The sequence below is a fragment of the Cucumis sativus genome, chromosome 3 (genome assembly GCF_000004075.3).
Source record: "Cucumis sativus cultivar 9930 chromosome 3, Cucumber_9930_V3, whole genome shotgun sequence".
Taxonomy (NCBI): Eukaryota; Viridiplantae; Streptophyta; class Magnoliopsida; order Cucurbitales; family Cucurbitaceae; genus Cucumis; species Cucumis sativus.
The window spans coordinates 29,960,542-29,976,158 of record NC_026657.2 but is presented as its reverse complement, the minus strand read 5'-3'; the positions used below and the strand labels follow the sequence as shown (position 1 = coordinate 29,976,158).

Sequence of the window (15,617 nt, the reverse complement as noted above, 5' to 3'; positions counted from 1 at the left end):
GACCTAAGCTGCTTATAATAATAGTAATAATATATCATCTTTGTTGGGTTCATTATAACACCTCACATGACCAGGTTCTGGAAAACCATAATATAGTTTGGATATTGATTTATTATAGTCTTTTATTATTGGAAGGGCTGCCATATACTTGAAATTGCAGATAGGGTCATGGTCTGGAGATGGTTTAGAAGGGTGAGACTGGAAATTAACATGAACTGAAGGGGGCTCTAAGAAAGAACACATAGAAACAAACAGGTTTTAAATGTGTGGGAGAGTTTTAGAGTCGTAGTCAAGCCGACCAATTTGAAAATTGAGCATACAAGATTTTGAATTATTAAATTTATTGATGTGTGTGCCCAAAACATTGCAGAAGACTTGACAGCAAAATGTGGTTCCTCATTTCCCAAAATTTTCTAGGTAAATGGATTGCTTAATCTTGGTTACAAGTTTCTTAATTTGTAGTTGTGAGATGGATTTGGGAAACTTAAGTCTATATTTATATTTAGTACGTAAATTATTTCAATTCGGACTACAAGTTTAATGATAATAAACAATTTCATTTCTTCCTAAAATTGAAGAACTAAATTTTTTGAGATATGTTTTCATTATGTCTTTGAACTTCATGATTTTATTCCGTAACATTGCATTGGCATTTGTTTTTAAAATACCTATAATAATACCCAAAATTTTACTGAATGTATATGCGTATATATATAAATTAACAATAAATATTTACACTTTTTAAGAAATCTAAATGGGACAGTATAATTATAATAATAATGATTTTTATGTTATTTTATAAATATTAGAATTCAATTTCAATTTTTTTTAACGTCCATCATGGATATGTTCCAATTGAACATTTAAGCTTAACTTGGATGAATTAAATATATAATGTGATAGGTAATTATTTCCTTACACTAACAAATTCGAGTACTTTATTTAATTAAAAATTTCAAGAATAATTACTTAAACAGCAGTGAAACATGTAAAAAAATCAAAACGTAAGAGATCATGTATCCAATCCATGTCAATTTCTACTAAAAAATTTAATATTCAATAAATTTTCATAGCATTGTAGAATCGCAAATGGATTGTTTTACGATATTAGTGAAGATGGACTGAGGTAAAGTTATAAAAAGAAATTTAATATAGTGATAATAAGATCGAGAGGGGGAAACGTCCTGACTTTTTATGCGAAAGCACACGTGCATGGGCACTAGGAAAGGTCATGCTTGGTTCGTACGTATAACAACATTGTCACCAGTTGTAGCTCTGATCCTCAATTATATAAAAATTCTTTTTTAGCCCTTTTTCTTTTTTTCATTTTATTTTTCAACGTTTGCAGATTGCACGTGTTCATCTTACATATGGGTCCCTTCTCCTTCCTCTTTTATTCACACCACCAGATTACATATACTATCCCCCCTTAGATTTTTACTTATTTACTTTCAAAGAACCTCATGTTTGGGTTTTGGGTTTTGGGTTTTGTGTTTGGTCAGACAAAGTTTTAATACAGCCAAATTCAAAATGTAATTGTGATGCATATGTCTCTCTCTCTCTCTCTCTCTCTCTCTCTCTTAAAATCTGTCTCCTAGTCTTCTCTTGATCATTTTCCTTCTTCCTCCAACATTATTTCAACTTACATAGTGTCCAATTTGTCTATGTGTTTGCATACTGATGGATATATTGTGTTAATAATGAATTGAGGTATCTGCAGAAAATTCTTGAAAGTAAAATAAAAAGAAAAAGGGGGGTAAAAATCAAAAGAGGAATTAGCTTTTAGCTGGAAAGGAGGGGTTTTAAGGAAAAAGAGAAAATGGTGGAGAATTGGAATGGGGCCCGAGAAAGATATTGAAATTACAATATAATAAAAAGGAAAAGAGTTGAAGATGAAGTGTGTGGTGGTGGATATGTGTTTTTATTTAGAGAATGCCACACGAGAGGGGTGAAAAAGCTTTGCAGCCAAAACCGTACACACTACTCCCATCTCTTTCACCCTTCAACGATTCTTGCTGTCGGCGACCTTCCGAAAACTCTAATCTTCAATCAATATCTTTTCTAATATTTCTATGATAGTATGATATTGTTGTTGTATCGAATATTAGATAAGAGAGTATGTTGTCTCACATTAACAAGGGTTCAAATTAAAAAGAGATCGTGCGCTAAAGTAAAAGTTAGCATTTATGGTTTTGTTTCACGTTAATATTACACTTAAAAAGAAAACATTTATGTTTGAAATCTGTACAATTTTCTTTTGAGATTTTTACTTTGAAAGTAGAGAAAAACGTATGCCAATGTGAAAGCGTTTCATATGGTGGATTGTTTTATGGTGGATCGTGTAGTTCTTGTATTTCTTAGTTTGTTGTCGTTTTTTTTTTTCTTTTTTCATTTTTAGTTTACTCTCATAGAAGTAAAATATTTTTTTCAAAAAATTATCTCTTTTAGTTTAGAGTTTGAGAGAGCATATTTGGTATAAACCTACCAATAAAATATATTGTCTTTGCTTTTGTATTTAGCTTTTGTATTTAGCATTTTACAAACAATGTGTTTTTAAGTAGCATCAAGAAAGCATCTTGAACTCAAGTAATGAAGAGTTGTTTAGTCGTAATGTGTAAAAAGTTAATAACTCAGTGAACTAAACTTGTTTAGTAGTTATCTCAAACTCTTCTTATCCAGAACAAGAACTTCTAATTGGCTCCTTGAATAACTGATTAACTTACCCTTGGAATCAATTTTACAGGAAAAAAATTGAGTTATACTTTAGTACTTATTTTTTCCATCTTAATATCAATCAATTTATAGAAAGAAGAGTACAGAAAGAGAGTTGAGGATGGGACATGGTGGCTGATGGGTTTGAGGGAACAAAAGTGTTTGCCATCATATATACTTCACAATATATATACACATTTCAAATCAAATCAATCAATTTGCATTTATTTATAAGTGCACTAAACTATTGTTATTGTCCTATTTTTCAATTATAATTACAACTTTGTTCTCATTGGTTGATTGCAAATAATATAAATGCTTGAGAAAAAAACAAGGTGTGTGTCTGAAAAATACATTACCGCTATTTTATTATTTTATTAATAACAAAAAAAATGTGCATTTTATATGTTCCTCATCTCTCCACCACACTAAAATAAAATACTTTTTCGATACATATTTAATGTAGTTGATGATAAAAATATTTTGATGTAGCTATTTCCATTAATCTTTTGAAAGATAGAAATGAAAGTAACAAAAGAGATCAAAGAGATAAAACTATGAGAAGAAATTACGAAAGATTAAGCAAATTCGAGAAAAACTACCATTTTTTAAAGTTTGATGTTTGAATTCTCGAAAAACACTCAAGATAAAGTAAAGGAAGAATAGCTGTAGCATGAGAGAGATGAAACTAAAATTAATATATCTACAAACAAAACATAAAGAGCCAATTTTTGGATTTAAAAAATGGCATCCCAAATGAGAAAGCCAAAAAAGAGAGAAAAAGAAAGAGAATCAAAGATATTATATATAGCCATTATTGGATTTATTTTATTTTATTTTTTAAAAAAGGACATCCAAAATAAAAACCCATTTGAGAAATCAAAATTAACCCCAAATAAGAACATACCCATACAAATCAATCAACAACAATATAAATAAATAAATAAGTCTATCACAACTATTATTTATATTTACTAAAATAAAATATCATACACATTATTCCAATAAAGGACAAAATATATATAAAAACTATATATATTCATATGATCTTACACACACACTCTATAAATGAAGTTAAATATATATATATATAATTAAGAAAAAGTTTGTCTAATTAAGATTCTCCTCTGTCTCTCCAACAAACAAGCATAGCAATGCACCTTCTAAAAATATAAAATTTAGTCCTTTGTTTCTTCACCAAATTGTTACACTTTTCACCAAAAGACTTGCACTCACCTGCATCATCTTCAAACCCATCGTCTTTTTTATTATTTTCCCCACTTCTTCCATTACTACTACTGCTACTCAACCTTCTGCAATACCTGCTGCTTTCTTTCATCATCTTCTTCTTCTTCTTCTTCTTCCAAAAAAAGAAAAGAAAAGAAAAGAAAATCAACTCTTTTCTTCCCTTCTGTGTGTGGGTCACCTTGAATTTGCCAAAACCACCCAAAAATATGGCCTTGATTTTGGGTGTGGAACTACGTGAAAACGACTGCGTTTTGAGCCGATGGGAGATGGATTTTGTGGGGTGAAAATGAGTTTGGGTTTTAAGGGTTTTAAGAGTGGAATTTATAGAAAGAGGAGAAGAGAAAGTTTGAAAGGGGAAAATACAATTTAGTGTGGGAATGAGTTGGAAAAATAAGGCAAAAATAGTATAGAATATTGGGCCAAAGGAGTTTCTAATTTCCTCTTCTTCTTTTTCTTTTTAATTATTTACAAGCCTTGTAGCTGGAAGCTCAGCTGCCAATGGCCCCACTCCCTCTCCTAGGGTTCTTATTCAATGCCTTTGCTTTTTTATTTTTTTCCTTCATCAATCATTAAACATTGGTGTCCTTGTGTTATATTTTCAAATCACTCTCCAATTTCCAGGAAGCAATTAATTTTTTCCCTATCAAAACATCATTGAGGGAAAACAATTTGGACCAGAGATGAAATTAAAATTTATATCTTTATAGTATCGTGGATGCCAAACTCATTTTGAGAGTATTTTAGCTCTTACTACTCATCGTAACCTAACACCTTTCAAAGGTTTTTTAGTCAAACCGAAAATAACTAAGTAGATAAAACGTGACTTAATATTTATCTCTCTTTTTTAAGACTAGAAAATTGGATGGTTTACGCTATTACCATTTGTTCAACTATAAAAAAAAACAAAGGATGGAGTTAAAAAAAAAAAAAAAAATCCATCAAACGTTCCTTAAAAAAATCCATTTGTGGCCAATCATTATATAATTTAACAATTAAAAAGTGTTTTATCCACGGTCTACCGACTTCATAAATCAATGTTAAATAAACTCTACCAACTTTAATGGTGGTGAATAATATATCTTCAACTATTGCATCAATATTTATTATTTAATTTAACCCTACAATATATATAATAACTTCAAAGTTTAAAGTATATATATGAAATATTTATTATTAAGAAGGATACATACACACACATACATAATTTAACTCTAAATATAGTCTCTTATATGACCTTTGGACTATATTGAGGTATAATTGTGAAAATGTGTGCATATAGTATATATTAAAAAACCTTGTATGAAAAAAAAAAAATAGTCCATTTTTACCTTTTTCGATTATAGTATGATAATAAATTCAAAGAACCTTTTAAAATTCTCTACTCACACTCTCGACCAATTAATTCAATATAAATGTATGATATTTCTTGTTTCCTTGAAGCAAAAAACAAAAAAAAATCATTGTTAAGTGGAGAGAGAAGTACAAGGAGACAAAAAAGATGAGAAGATAGAGATAAATAGTGAATCTAGAAAATCACATTATCAATTACAAGATTTATTTTTTGGGTTAGAGATCTATATAAATATTTTCTTTCATTTCTTGGTAAAGATTATCTTTTTTTTTTTCTATTTCTTTTTGTTATTTTTTTCTATAAATAATACAAGAAATTCTTTCCTATTCTTTTCTATTATATCTTCCTTTTATTTTTGTACCTAAAATGAGAAAGTAAAAGGGCATGAGACCTTATTTTTTATTATGTCTTTTTATCTTAAACTAGTATACCATTTTGTTACACTTTTCTAGATTAATATTTTAAATTTTCTAACATTTTTTTTTCGAGAGTGTGTTTTTAAATTTTTAAATTAGTATTATTTTAAATTTACAAAAATTTAATATTTAAACATAAGCACAAAAACAAACGAGTTGAAACCTGAAATATGGTGAAACTAAATTGAAATCAATAATTTTAGTTGCAAATTTTCAAATTCTTAACTTAAAAATATTATATGACCTTTATATTTCGTATCAACTATGAATAGCTTATGAATATAAATTTCTGAAGCATTCAAATTCTAAAATAGCAAAAGACAAATTAACTATATAATCCCATACAAACCTAACATTTTATATATACATATATATTTTCTACATGCATTAATTATCTCCGATAGTAAGTCATTGCTATCAATTTTCTATCATTAATTATAATTAACAATGAAATATTAATTCTACTGTTTCCATAATTTTATACAAATTAATTTTGAAACATCTCTATCCTTAATTATAATTAACAATGAAATATTAATTCTAAATAAAAGTGAAAAAGGATGAGATGGAACTCTAAATTTAGTAAATATAAAAATATAATTATTAATTAAATACTACTATAACTTACCTTTTTAATTTTATATTTTAAAAGATAATATGCACCCACGTACAACCTAAGTGAAAAAACCTAGCATATATATACATATATATATATATGATAAAAGTACATAAAACCTGAAATTGGTAAATACGTACACCAACGTAATAATAAAACTAAAAAAAAAAAGAGAAATATTGAAATGGTACACGCTTTCCGAAAAAGCAATTATTGTATCCACACGTGCGGTTGTGTTGAATTTGATTGGTCTTTAATTTCCACCCTGCAATCAAATTCCCATCCTCTTTCGGTCAAAATAATAAATTCCCCATACTCATTTTCCCTTTAAATAACAATCCACGAAATTTTCATTTTTGCTCCCCGACCCCTAAAATATTTTCTCTCATTTAAACTACGAATTCATATCAATTTTATTTATGTGTGACCCCGTCTATACTTTTTTTTTTCTCTATTAAATTCATTTAGGTTTACCCTTTGAGAATTATTGCATTTATTTTTAATTGTTAAACTTACATTTAAAACATATGATTTGAGTCAAATTAAATTCATTATTTTTTAATAGGTAATTGATTTTACCCTTTCATTTTAAATTGACTCTCAGATGTGTGTAAATATCTTCAAATACCATTTTACAAAATAAATAGTTGAAATGATTGGGTGGATGATTCTCTCCCGAAAGTATGACTAAGAGCCAAAATTAATCTATTTATGAAAATTTTAGTATTTAATTAATACAATTATAAGTTTTGCATGACATTTTTTAAAATGAAAATTGGAGAAAAATATAAACTGATACACCTACATAAGTTAGTTTAAATCCGTACAATTATTAATGGTGAGTTTTTAACATAATACAACTTCTAAATAAATTAATTATTATAATTTAAATTCAAAATAACTCACAGACATACACTCAATGTTTAATATTTTCGGTAGAAAAGTTGATTAAGTTAGAAATTAGATACTTCTTAGTTAGTGGTGAGAGATTGCATAAACCTACTGAATGTAAGAACCTAATTAATATCATATAACATTCTAACTTGCGTGCCACCAATTTCAAAGATATATATGAAGTTGGATTTGAAATTCATATATTTTATCTTTTTTAACTCTAGTTTTATTTTTTAAATTAACAATTTAATACTTTGTTAAACGAGTAATTCAATTTACAATTTAAAATATTATAAAAATAAAAAATAAATGTAATAAATTTTACTTTTTAGTGTTTTATTTTATGAAATATAAGTAGTTTGTCCATTATTTTTATTTTTGAAAAAAAATTCTAAAAATTTTAAGTTTTATGAAAAAAAATTGTAAAAAAATAGAACTTGGGCAAAATAAACACTTCATAGAAAACAAGATATAATAAATTTTTTTATATTTTGTTAAAAAATAAATGAGAGACGTTTGCAAAAGTTTTTTTAAAAAAATTATGATAATATATGACATATCGAATTTAATCTTCAAATTTAGATTAGTGGATCGGGCGGCGGTTGTGACAAATGTACCCGCCGAAACTTAGGTCTTCAACTAGATTGACGCTGTTTGATGAACAAGAGGGAGTTTCCGGTAGGTTCACTATAGAAGATCTTCATAACAAAAACCACAAAATCGGCTGAAACCCATCTCCTATCCCATGTCGAAGCAGGCGATTGCCGCGAACATTGCGAAGCTAATTCTGAAATCTGGCCTTCAACCCTTCAAAACCACCCCATCGCTGCTTTCAAATTTTGATTCGCGGGTAATGCAATTGGTTTTATCTGATCCAAATCTTCCTACTCGGTCCTGTTTGCGGTTTTTCGACTTTCTCCGACAAAACCCATCTCGTAAACCCGATCTTCCGGCGCATTTAATCCTCTTCTCTAGGTTGTATCGAGCTCGGAAGTTCGCGGAAATGAAAAATGTGTTGAAATTCATCGTTAATGATGGAAATCTTTGGAGTAATGTTGAGCGGATTGTTTCTTCGATTGGAGGTGAGTTTAATGAGCCGAGCATCGTTGAAAAATTTTGTGATATGTTGTTTAGAGTATACATGGATAACAGAATGTTTGATTCGTCTTTGGAGGTTTTTGATTATGCGAGAAAGAAAGGGTTTGAGATTGACGAGAGATCATGTTTTGAGTTTCTACTTGCTTTGAAGAGATCTGGTAATATGGAATTATGTGTAGAATTCTTGCGTCAAATGGTCGATTCGGGCATAGAAATACGTGTTTGTTCGTGGACGGCTGTGGTTGATGGGTTGTGTAAGAAAGGGGAGGTTGTAAGGGCTAAAGCTTTGATGGATGAACTTGTCTGTAAAGGATTTAAGCCCAGTGTTATAACATATAATACTCTTTTGAATGGTTATATTGAAATTAAGGATGTGGGAGGTGTTAATGAGATTCTTAGTTTGATGGAGAAGAATGTTGTGGATTATAATGTAACAACATATACAATGTTGATTGAATGGTATTCAAGAAGTTCGAAAATTGAGGAAGCAGAGAAGCTGTTTGATGAAATGCTTAAGAAAGGAATAGAGCCTGATGTGTATATTTACACCTCCATTATCAATTGGAATTGTAAATTTGGGAACATGAAGAGGGCCTTTGTTCTGTTTGATGAAATGACTGAGAGAAGGCTTGTTCCAAATGCATACACTTATGGTGCCCTTATAAATGGTGCCTGCAAGGCAGGGGAGATGAAGGCAGCTGAGATGATGGTAAATGACATGCAAAGCAAAGGGGTTGATGTAAATCGAGTGATATTCAATACATTGATGGATGGGTACTGCAAAAAAGGAATGATTGACGAAGCTCTAAGGCTGCAGAATATCATGCAGCAAAAAGGATTTGAGATTGATGCATTTACTTGTAACATAATTGCCAGTGGATTTTGTAGATCGAATCGGCGAGAGGAAGCAAAGAGACTATTGCTTACAATGGAAGAGAGAGGAGTGGCTCCAAATGTAGTGAGCTTCAGTATTTTGATTGACATTTACTGCAAAGAACAAAATTTTGCAGAAGCAAGAAGGCTGTTCAAGGTAATGGAGAAGAAGGGGAAGGCACCTAGTGTTGTTACGTACAATGCTTTCATTGAAAGATATTGCAAGAAGGGAAAGATGGAGGAGGCATACAAACTGATAAATGAGATGCAAGAAAGGGGGTTAATGCCGGACACATATACATATACATCACTTATAGATGGGGAACGTGCTAGTGGGAATGTGGATAGAGCGCTTGAACTATTCAATGAAATGCCACAACTAGGACTAAATCGAAATGTAGTAACTTACACGGTAATAATCTCTGGGTTGTCCAAGGATGGTAGAGCTGATGAAGCTTTTAAATTATATGATGAAATGAACAAAGAAGGCATTGTACCTGATGACGGAATATATTCTTCCTTGATAGCGAGCCTTCATAAGGTAGGACCTTTAGTTTCGGGCTTAGAAAATGTCGTCGACCGCATTGAAACTTGACCAGACTGGGTGTAACAAGCTACAATTTTTTAAAGTTTGAATGTCTTTGAACGAAGATTTGCGGACGAAAAGTTGTGACCCTATTTTAAGGGAGTGCAAAAACTTCCAAGGATAGCACGTAGGAAGTTTGATAAAGCCCATAATGCATTATATTTGCCTCTTCAAGGGTCCAATATGGCGATTTCTCTCGGGAAGACCGGCGTTTATGAGCTATTCAAATGCATTGAGACAATCCCAAGGCATTCAAAGACGCCCTACAGAAAACCGAGGTGGGGCACTATACCCATTTCATGTATAGTGTGTAGGGGTGGGCGAAAGAAACCATTCATTCAAACAAAGACCACCCTACTACCAAAACGACTCGGACTGATGAACAAAACAAGATCATTTTGTTTCATTTTGTTTCATTTTTAGTACAATTGAGTGGAAAGTGATGTCAATTTGTTCAATACTATCAGCTAGGGAAAACGTCAACATGGGAATGCCATATTAGTCTGCTGTAAAACTGTAATTATGGGAAACGGTTTCAGATGATTATAAGACAAATCCTTTGTTTCCATATCTGATATCAAGAAGAAAACTTGATACTTTCAGAGAAATACATTTGCATTTCTGTCAAAAGAATCATTACAATCTGTTTCTCCCTCAAGATTCCAACCAATTAGGCCAAACCGTATACAACTACAAAAATAAGCAAATACAGACAACCCTGCTTAAGCATTATGGGGAACAACAGCAGAAAAAGAAGGAAAAGATCAATGTGCTTTGTCTTTATCATAAAAGACTTCAAGGCATGTGAATGTAAATCCTAACAAAGGATCGCACTTGAAAAATAGATGTGTAGCAATAACAGGACCAAAAAAGTTAGGAGTCTGAGGCAGTAGGGGGGCTTATCAATGCTTGTTTCCAAACTTCCACCATCTTTTCTTCTTTCTCAACTCACTGGGTGGGGAATCTCCAGTTGATGGCATACCTGAATGTATATATCAAAACAACAAAAATGGATCAAGCTAGAACAAAGTAAAAGCTCAAACATACAAAGTTATGAATATGTCCCTTATCGCTGAGGCCTTGAAGGTGGTAAACATATTATATATCAAATATTCCCAAAAAGTTCTGAAAGCATCAATGGTTGACGTCCTAAATCGGCCATCAAAGTCTTGTCGGCACGTTTGGGAAAAAAAATGAAAGTAACTTCTCACAGAAGACACTTTATTTCTTTCTATTTAACTAAATATACATTATGTATTCTCGTAATGAAGAATAACCTAGAAGGGTCAAGGGTTACCTAAAACTTAGTTTTGGCTAAAGCAAACAAGTCTCTTTTCTTTTCCTTCTTTTTCTCCCATTTTGTAGGCTTAGCTCTTGGCTATTTTATGAGACTACCAATTCAAGCAACGGAAACACAATAGAGAACAGAGAACAGTATTTACCTCCCTGAGGATGAATTGAGTTGTAATGCACCTCTGCCCAGAAACTCAAGAAAATCACTGCAAATGCACGGTATAGCTATAGTCAAAGACCAATAAATCAATGAGGAAGAAAAACAAAGGAAGGACCTGAGCCAAGTAAACTTAAAAACAATGAAGAATGACAAATACAACCGAGGATTAAACCATTGACGAGGTTACAAGTGTATGATTTTATGATGATGAGAATTTTAATTGCAGCAGAATACAATAATATAATAAAAGAAAGAGAAGACATGGGAGGGATGTGAAAGTTAAAAAACAAGAGAATAATAAGATCACCAGTCATCTACAAATATGTATCCTTTACCTCCTTTTGTCTTCTGAGAATTTGGAAGAATCTCTATGCAGCAGTTATCCTTGAAAGAAGTTAAAACGAATATCTGCACATCATACTGCATCAGAGGATACTTGCAATGTTAGACAAAGATGAAATTCACATGTAACGAACTTCATATTGTAAGCTCAGCATGCCAAATTATGTTCTTGAAGCAACAGATACAATAGCAGATAACCAAGGGAATTGTCTAGAATATATCGACATATAACAAGAATAAACTTTGTTTGAAAGAAAATTAAGGCAATGAATTCTATGTAGACCTTACCGAGTCCACTGCTGCTTGTAAAGTGACGTGATCCCCCCATTCCCCATTCCTGCTTCATAGAAGTAAAAGGTTAACATGGTGTTTTGAAGGAGAGTAAGGAGGAAAAAGAAATCAAAGATACAACACAACTGTTAGAACCTGGACATCTTTTCCAAGTACTCATCATATGCCATTGGGACATATCCCTCATAAATCTCTGGATGTGACATAAGCTGTTGACAAGAAAACAAACAAATTGAAGACTTAGAGTTGTGGTAAAATGCAGGATAACCAAACAAATTTGTATTGAGTATAGGATGACAAACCTGATTTACAACTTTTTGTCTCACCAGTTCGTGATTGTCGGGTGTTCCATATAATTGATCAGATAATGCACGAAACTGGGGAAGAATACAAAAAGAATATGACTGAACCCATAAGGCCATAACCATTATTTTAAAATGAATATAAATCCAGTTGGGGAAAAAAGGAAAGTAACAAGAGAGAGAGCTGAGAACAACAAACCTGACAATTGCCATCACCTTGAACTTTTCGTTCAACAAAGTCATACACTTGTAATCTGAATTCAGAGGACAATTCTTCATCAGTTTTAATAGTTAATATCAATCTATTTGACAGAGTATTGTAGAGGGAACTTGCATATTCAGTACAATGATATCATACTAATATCTTTTTGTTAGCAATGCCAAACATTACGACAGGAAATGGAAATCTATTTGTAATGAAAGAATAGAAGGCTATAGCCTAGCAGGTTTCTCTTATTGTGCGTTTTCAAAAACAAGTTCTTCGAAGTACAAATGTTCAAGAAGGTACCTGTCCAGCAGCCTTTCGTGATCAGAAGCTGCTTCATCAACTGATGGAATTTCTCCATTAATTCTTGGAACATGCTGCTCAATTAACATAACAGGTTAGTCCCAAAATCGAACCCTCAGAAAACATACAAATAAAAACAATTAAATCATCACAACTAAGAATTCACAAAGAAGTACAGCCACAAGCAGTACAAGCTGTAGAAATTACACACAAAAGTTTCTTTTACTGTACGCAGAGTTCATATGGTAAACACTTAAGATCCACAGATAAGAAAGAAAAAGAAATGTCCAGTGCCATTCTTTAGAACAAATCATTATCTTGCATCCTACGGTATAACCATAACAAAATACGTACGGAGGTTATACAAAAGTCAAGAAATCATGGAAACTAGTGGCAAAAAACAAACAGACATCTTGATGACCTCCAAGAACATGTGAAGGGAAAAACACACACACGCACACAAAATTAAATATGATTGCACAGAAATAGGTAAAGGTACAAGCAGTGCTTTATATATTCAAACGTACAGGAACAGGGATCACTTGATTGAATCTCCAGAGTTCTTCACCATCAAGAGCATATAAATAGGAGAAATCCTCATCCCCAGGACTAGAACATGAACTAGAAGGATCCATAGTTTCAATATCTTCCTCCACAGAAATACTCTCTGCAGTAAGAAATTAAATGTCCTTAAGCTAACAAGAATTCTCTACACAAGTCTGAAATGAACACTGAAATAGAAAGGGTTATTGAATACCTGAACTATTATTACTCCTTGGAAATGGATTGTTCCAAGCAGTTGTGTATATGGGACCTCGCAATTGATCCTCTCTTTCAAATGGACATCTAGAGGAGTCTGTAATCGATAAGTGTGACAAATTTTCTTGCAGAGTTCGTGCAATAATCTCATCATTCTCCACACAAGTGTGTTCTAAATTGTAATGATCTCTATAATAATTCCCAGGGTAATGGTCATCTACGGCTGTCATCTCCCCGTAATACCCAGAATTAAAAACTGAATCACCATCAAAAAGACGAAGACCCCACTGAATGACATCCGATTCATAACCAGAAGGAACCATCTAGATGCAAAAACATACAAGTTTTCCCATATTGAGTGTGTTAACAAATCAAAACAAACAAGTAAAGAAAAAGAAAAACAACCAAAGTTCAACCATTTCAAGAAATGAATACTTAAGAGTAAACACAAAGCAACCCATTCCTAATAATTCAATTAACAATCCATTCATGTAATTTTCACAAACAACTTACCTTAATTTCACAGCAAGTACGATCAAAAACCACGAACGAAAGCTCCTTTTAGCTCGAACGAACAAGATGGGTGGGTAGTACAGGAAAAAAGAGGTTCACAGGTCAGTGTGCAATTACAGAAAGCTAATTAACACCACTGATGACGATGAACGCATTGAAAACGAAAATGAGCAAAAATTAAAAATCAAATAAACAGTAGCAATTCATGCCAATTGCCATATATATACATATACATAACAACACTATAGTTCTCTCTTTCGACGGCGTTTAAACGCGGAGCGATTTCGTTCAAAAAACTGGCTATGGCTGCCCATTAACATGCTTCGAACAAGACTGCAATTCCAAGAATACGATCGATAAAATTCTAGTTTAGGGGGGGGGGGGGGGGGGGGGGGGAAAGAAAAAGGAAAAGGGTCTTAATCAAAAACCCATGGCTGTTAATTTGAGAGGCCGTATTTGACGGTGGTGATCGGGAATGGTCAAAGAGTGGAAGCGAAGAGAACGGTTGAGATTGATCTTTGGATGGAAGGTGGAAAATCAAACGGCTTCGATTTGTGGGGTAGCGGCCGACCTTTTGAGACTTTTGATTGAAAATAATCAAATTAGGGAAAAAAATATTAAACCTTTTCCTTCAAATTCAATTCAATCTCAGGTCCAAAGGTCCCACAAATGTAAAAACTGACGTCATAATGCTTCTAAAAAAACTCAATTTTTTTATGTCAAATAAATTAGTTGTTTTTTATAATAAAGAATTACGAAATTATTTTATATAAAATTGCAAGTTTATGGTCATAAAATAAACTTTGATTTCGTTTTACAAAATTCGAGCATATCAAGAACAGACATTAAATTAAAAGTTTACAGATTTATTGACTTTTTTTTATGAACCTATTGGAAATTGTTGTAGTTTTTTAAAAACAATTCTAAAAATAAAATAAGTTTTATTTTTTAAAAAATAGAATTTAGTCTAACTAACTTTGAGTTATGATATTTTGTTATTGTTTTGTTGGTTTGATAGGTTGATGTGTCAAAGTTAAATAAATAAAATTCAAATAATTGAGATGCATGCTAAGAATCGAAGTTGCAATTTCAACTAGTCGATCATTTTACTATTAGCTTTACTAAAGAAAAAAATGAAAATTTATCAACTCATCAATTAATGAAGTTTCATCTTAGTTTCAAAATCGGGAGCTAGATATAAAAAAAGTGATATGAAGTCATTATTCATAACAAATATTAAGGATCTTACCTAATTAAATAGACAATACATTCATTATCGTCTTAGAAGTTGATCCAATTCTTAAAAAGTCAAATATATACGTAAATTTCAAATTATACTTAAATAACGGCGTGTCTATACTAATATATGGACAATAATGAGATAATATCAGTGAAAAAAAATATATTTGTATTAAAATCAACCTTGGAATGAAATAAATATGATAATATAAATAATAAAAGTTGGAAAGGGAAGTTTTGGGTAGAAAATGACAATTTAAAATAATAATGATAAAGAAAATGACTATTAATAAATGGTGGATTAAGATGTGTGAAAATGAATGAATGCACTAAGATGCAAATCAAAGCTTGACCATAGGATTTAGTTTAAATAATAAATAAATTACCTTGTGATAAGATTGTTTAGAATCATATGT

General features: G+C 31.5%; 2 protein-coding genes across 2 annotated transcripts; one reads left to right on the top strand and one right to left on the bottom strand.

Moving 5' to 3' along the window:
* Positions 1-7,812: 7,812 nt before the first annotated feature.
* LOC101214625 (pentatricopeptide repeat-containing protein At2g32630) lies at positions 7,813-10,362 on the top strand. Its single transcript, XM_004137925.3, has one exon. The coding sequence runs from the start codon at positions 7,983-7,985 to the stop codon at positions 9,801-9,803; it is 1,821 nt and encodes a 606-aa protein (XP_004137973.1). The 5' UTR covers positions 7,813-7,982; the 3' UTR covers positions 9,804-10,362.
* LOC101214384 (OVARIAN TUMOR DOMAIN-containing deubiquitinating enzyme 12) lies at positions 10,341-14,345 on the bottom strand. The gene is made up of 11 exons (XM_011653655.2): positions 13,963-14,345; positions 13,448-13,772; positions 13,218-13,357; positions 12,691-12,764; positions 12,382-12,436; positions 12,183-12,257; positions 12,016-12,089; positions 11,878-11,926; positions 11,583-11,667; positions 11,237-11,293; positions 10,341-10,776 (listed from the first exon to the last, which is right to left on the bottom strand). Exons 2-11 carry the CDS (start codon positions 13,770-13,772, stop codon positions 10,697-10,699), a joined length of 1,014 nt encoding a protein of 337 aa, XP_011651957.1. The 5' UTR covers positions 13,963-14,345; the 3' UTR covers positions 10,341-10,696.
* Between the last annotated feature and the right edge of the window lie 1,272 nt (positions 14,346-15,617).

What these genes read in the sequence shown, in the direction of transcription:
- LOC101214625 (XM_004137925.3), top strand. Translation starts at nt 7,983, where the DNA reads ATGTCGAAGCAGGCGATTGCCGCGAACATTGCGAAGCTAATTCTGAAA.
- LOC101214384 (XM_011653655.2), bottom strand. Translation starts at nt 13,772, where the DNA reads ATGGTTCCTTCTGGTTATGAATCGGATGTCATTCAGTGGGGTCTTCGT. An exon ending in ATCAAGTGATCCCTGTTCCT is followed by an intron (nt 12,765 to 13,217) that starts GTACGTTTGAAT and finishes TTAATTGAGCAG; the next exon opens with CATGTTCCAAGAATTAATGG. An exon ending in TTCTCAGAAGACAAAAGGAG is followed by an intron (nt 11,294 to 11,582) that starts GTAAAGGATACA and finishes GTGCATTTGCAG; the next exon opens with TGATTTTCTTGAGTTTCTGG.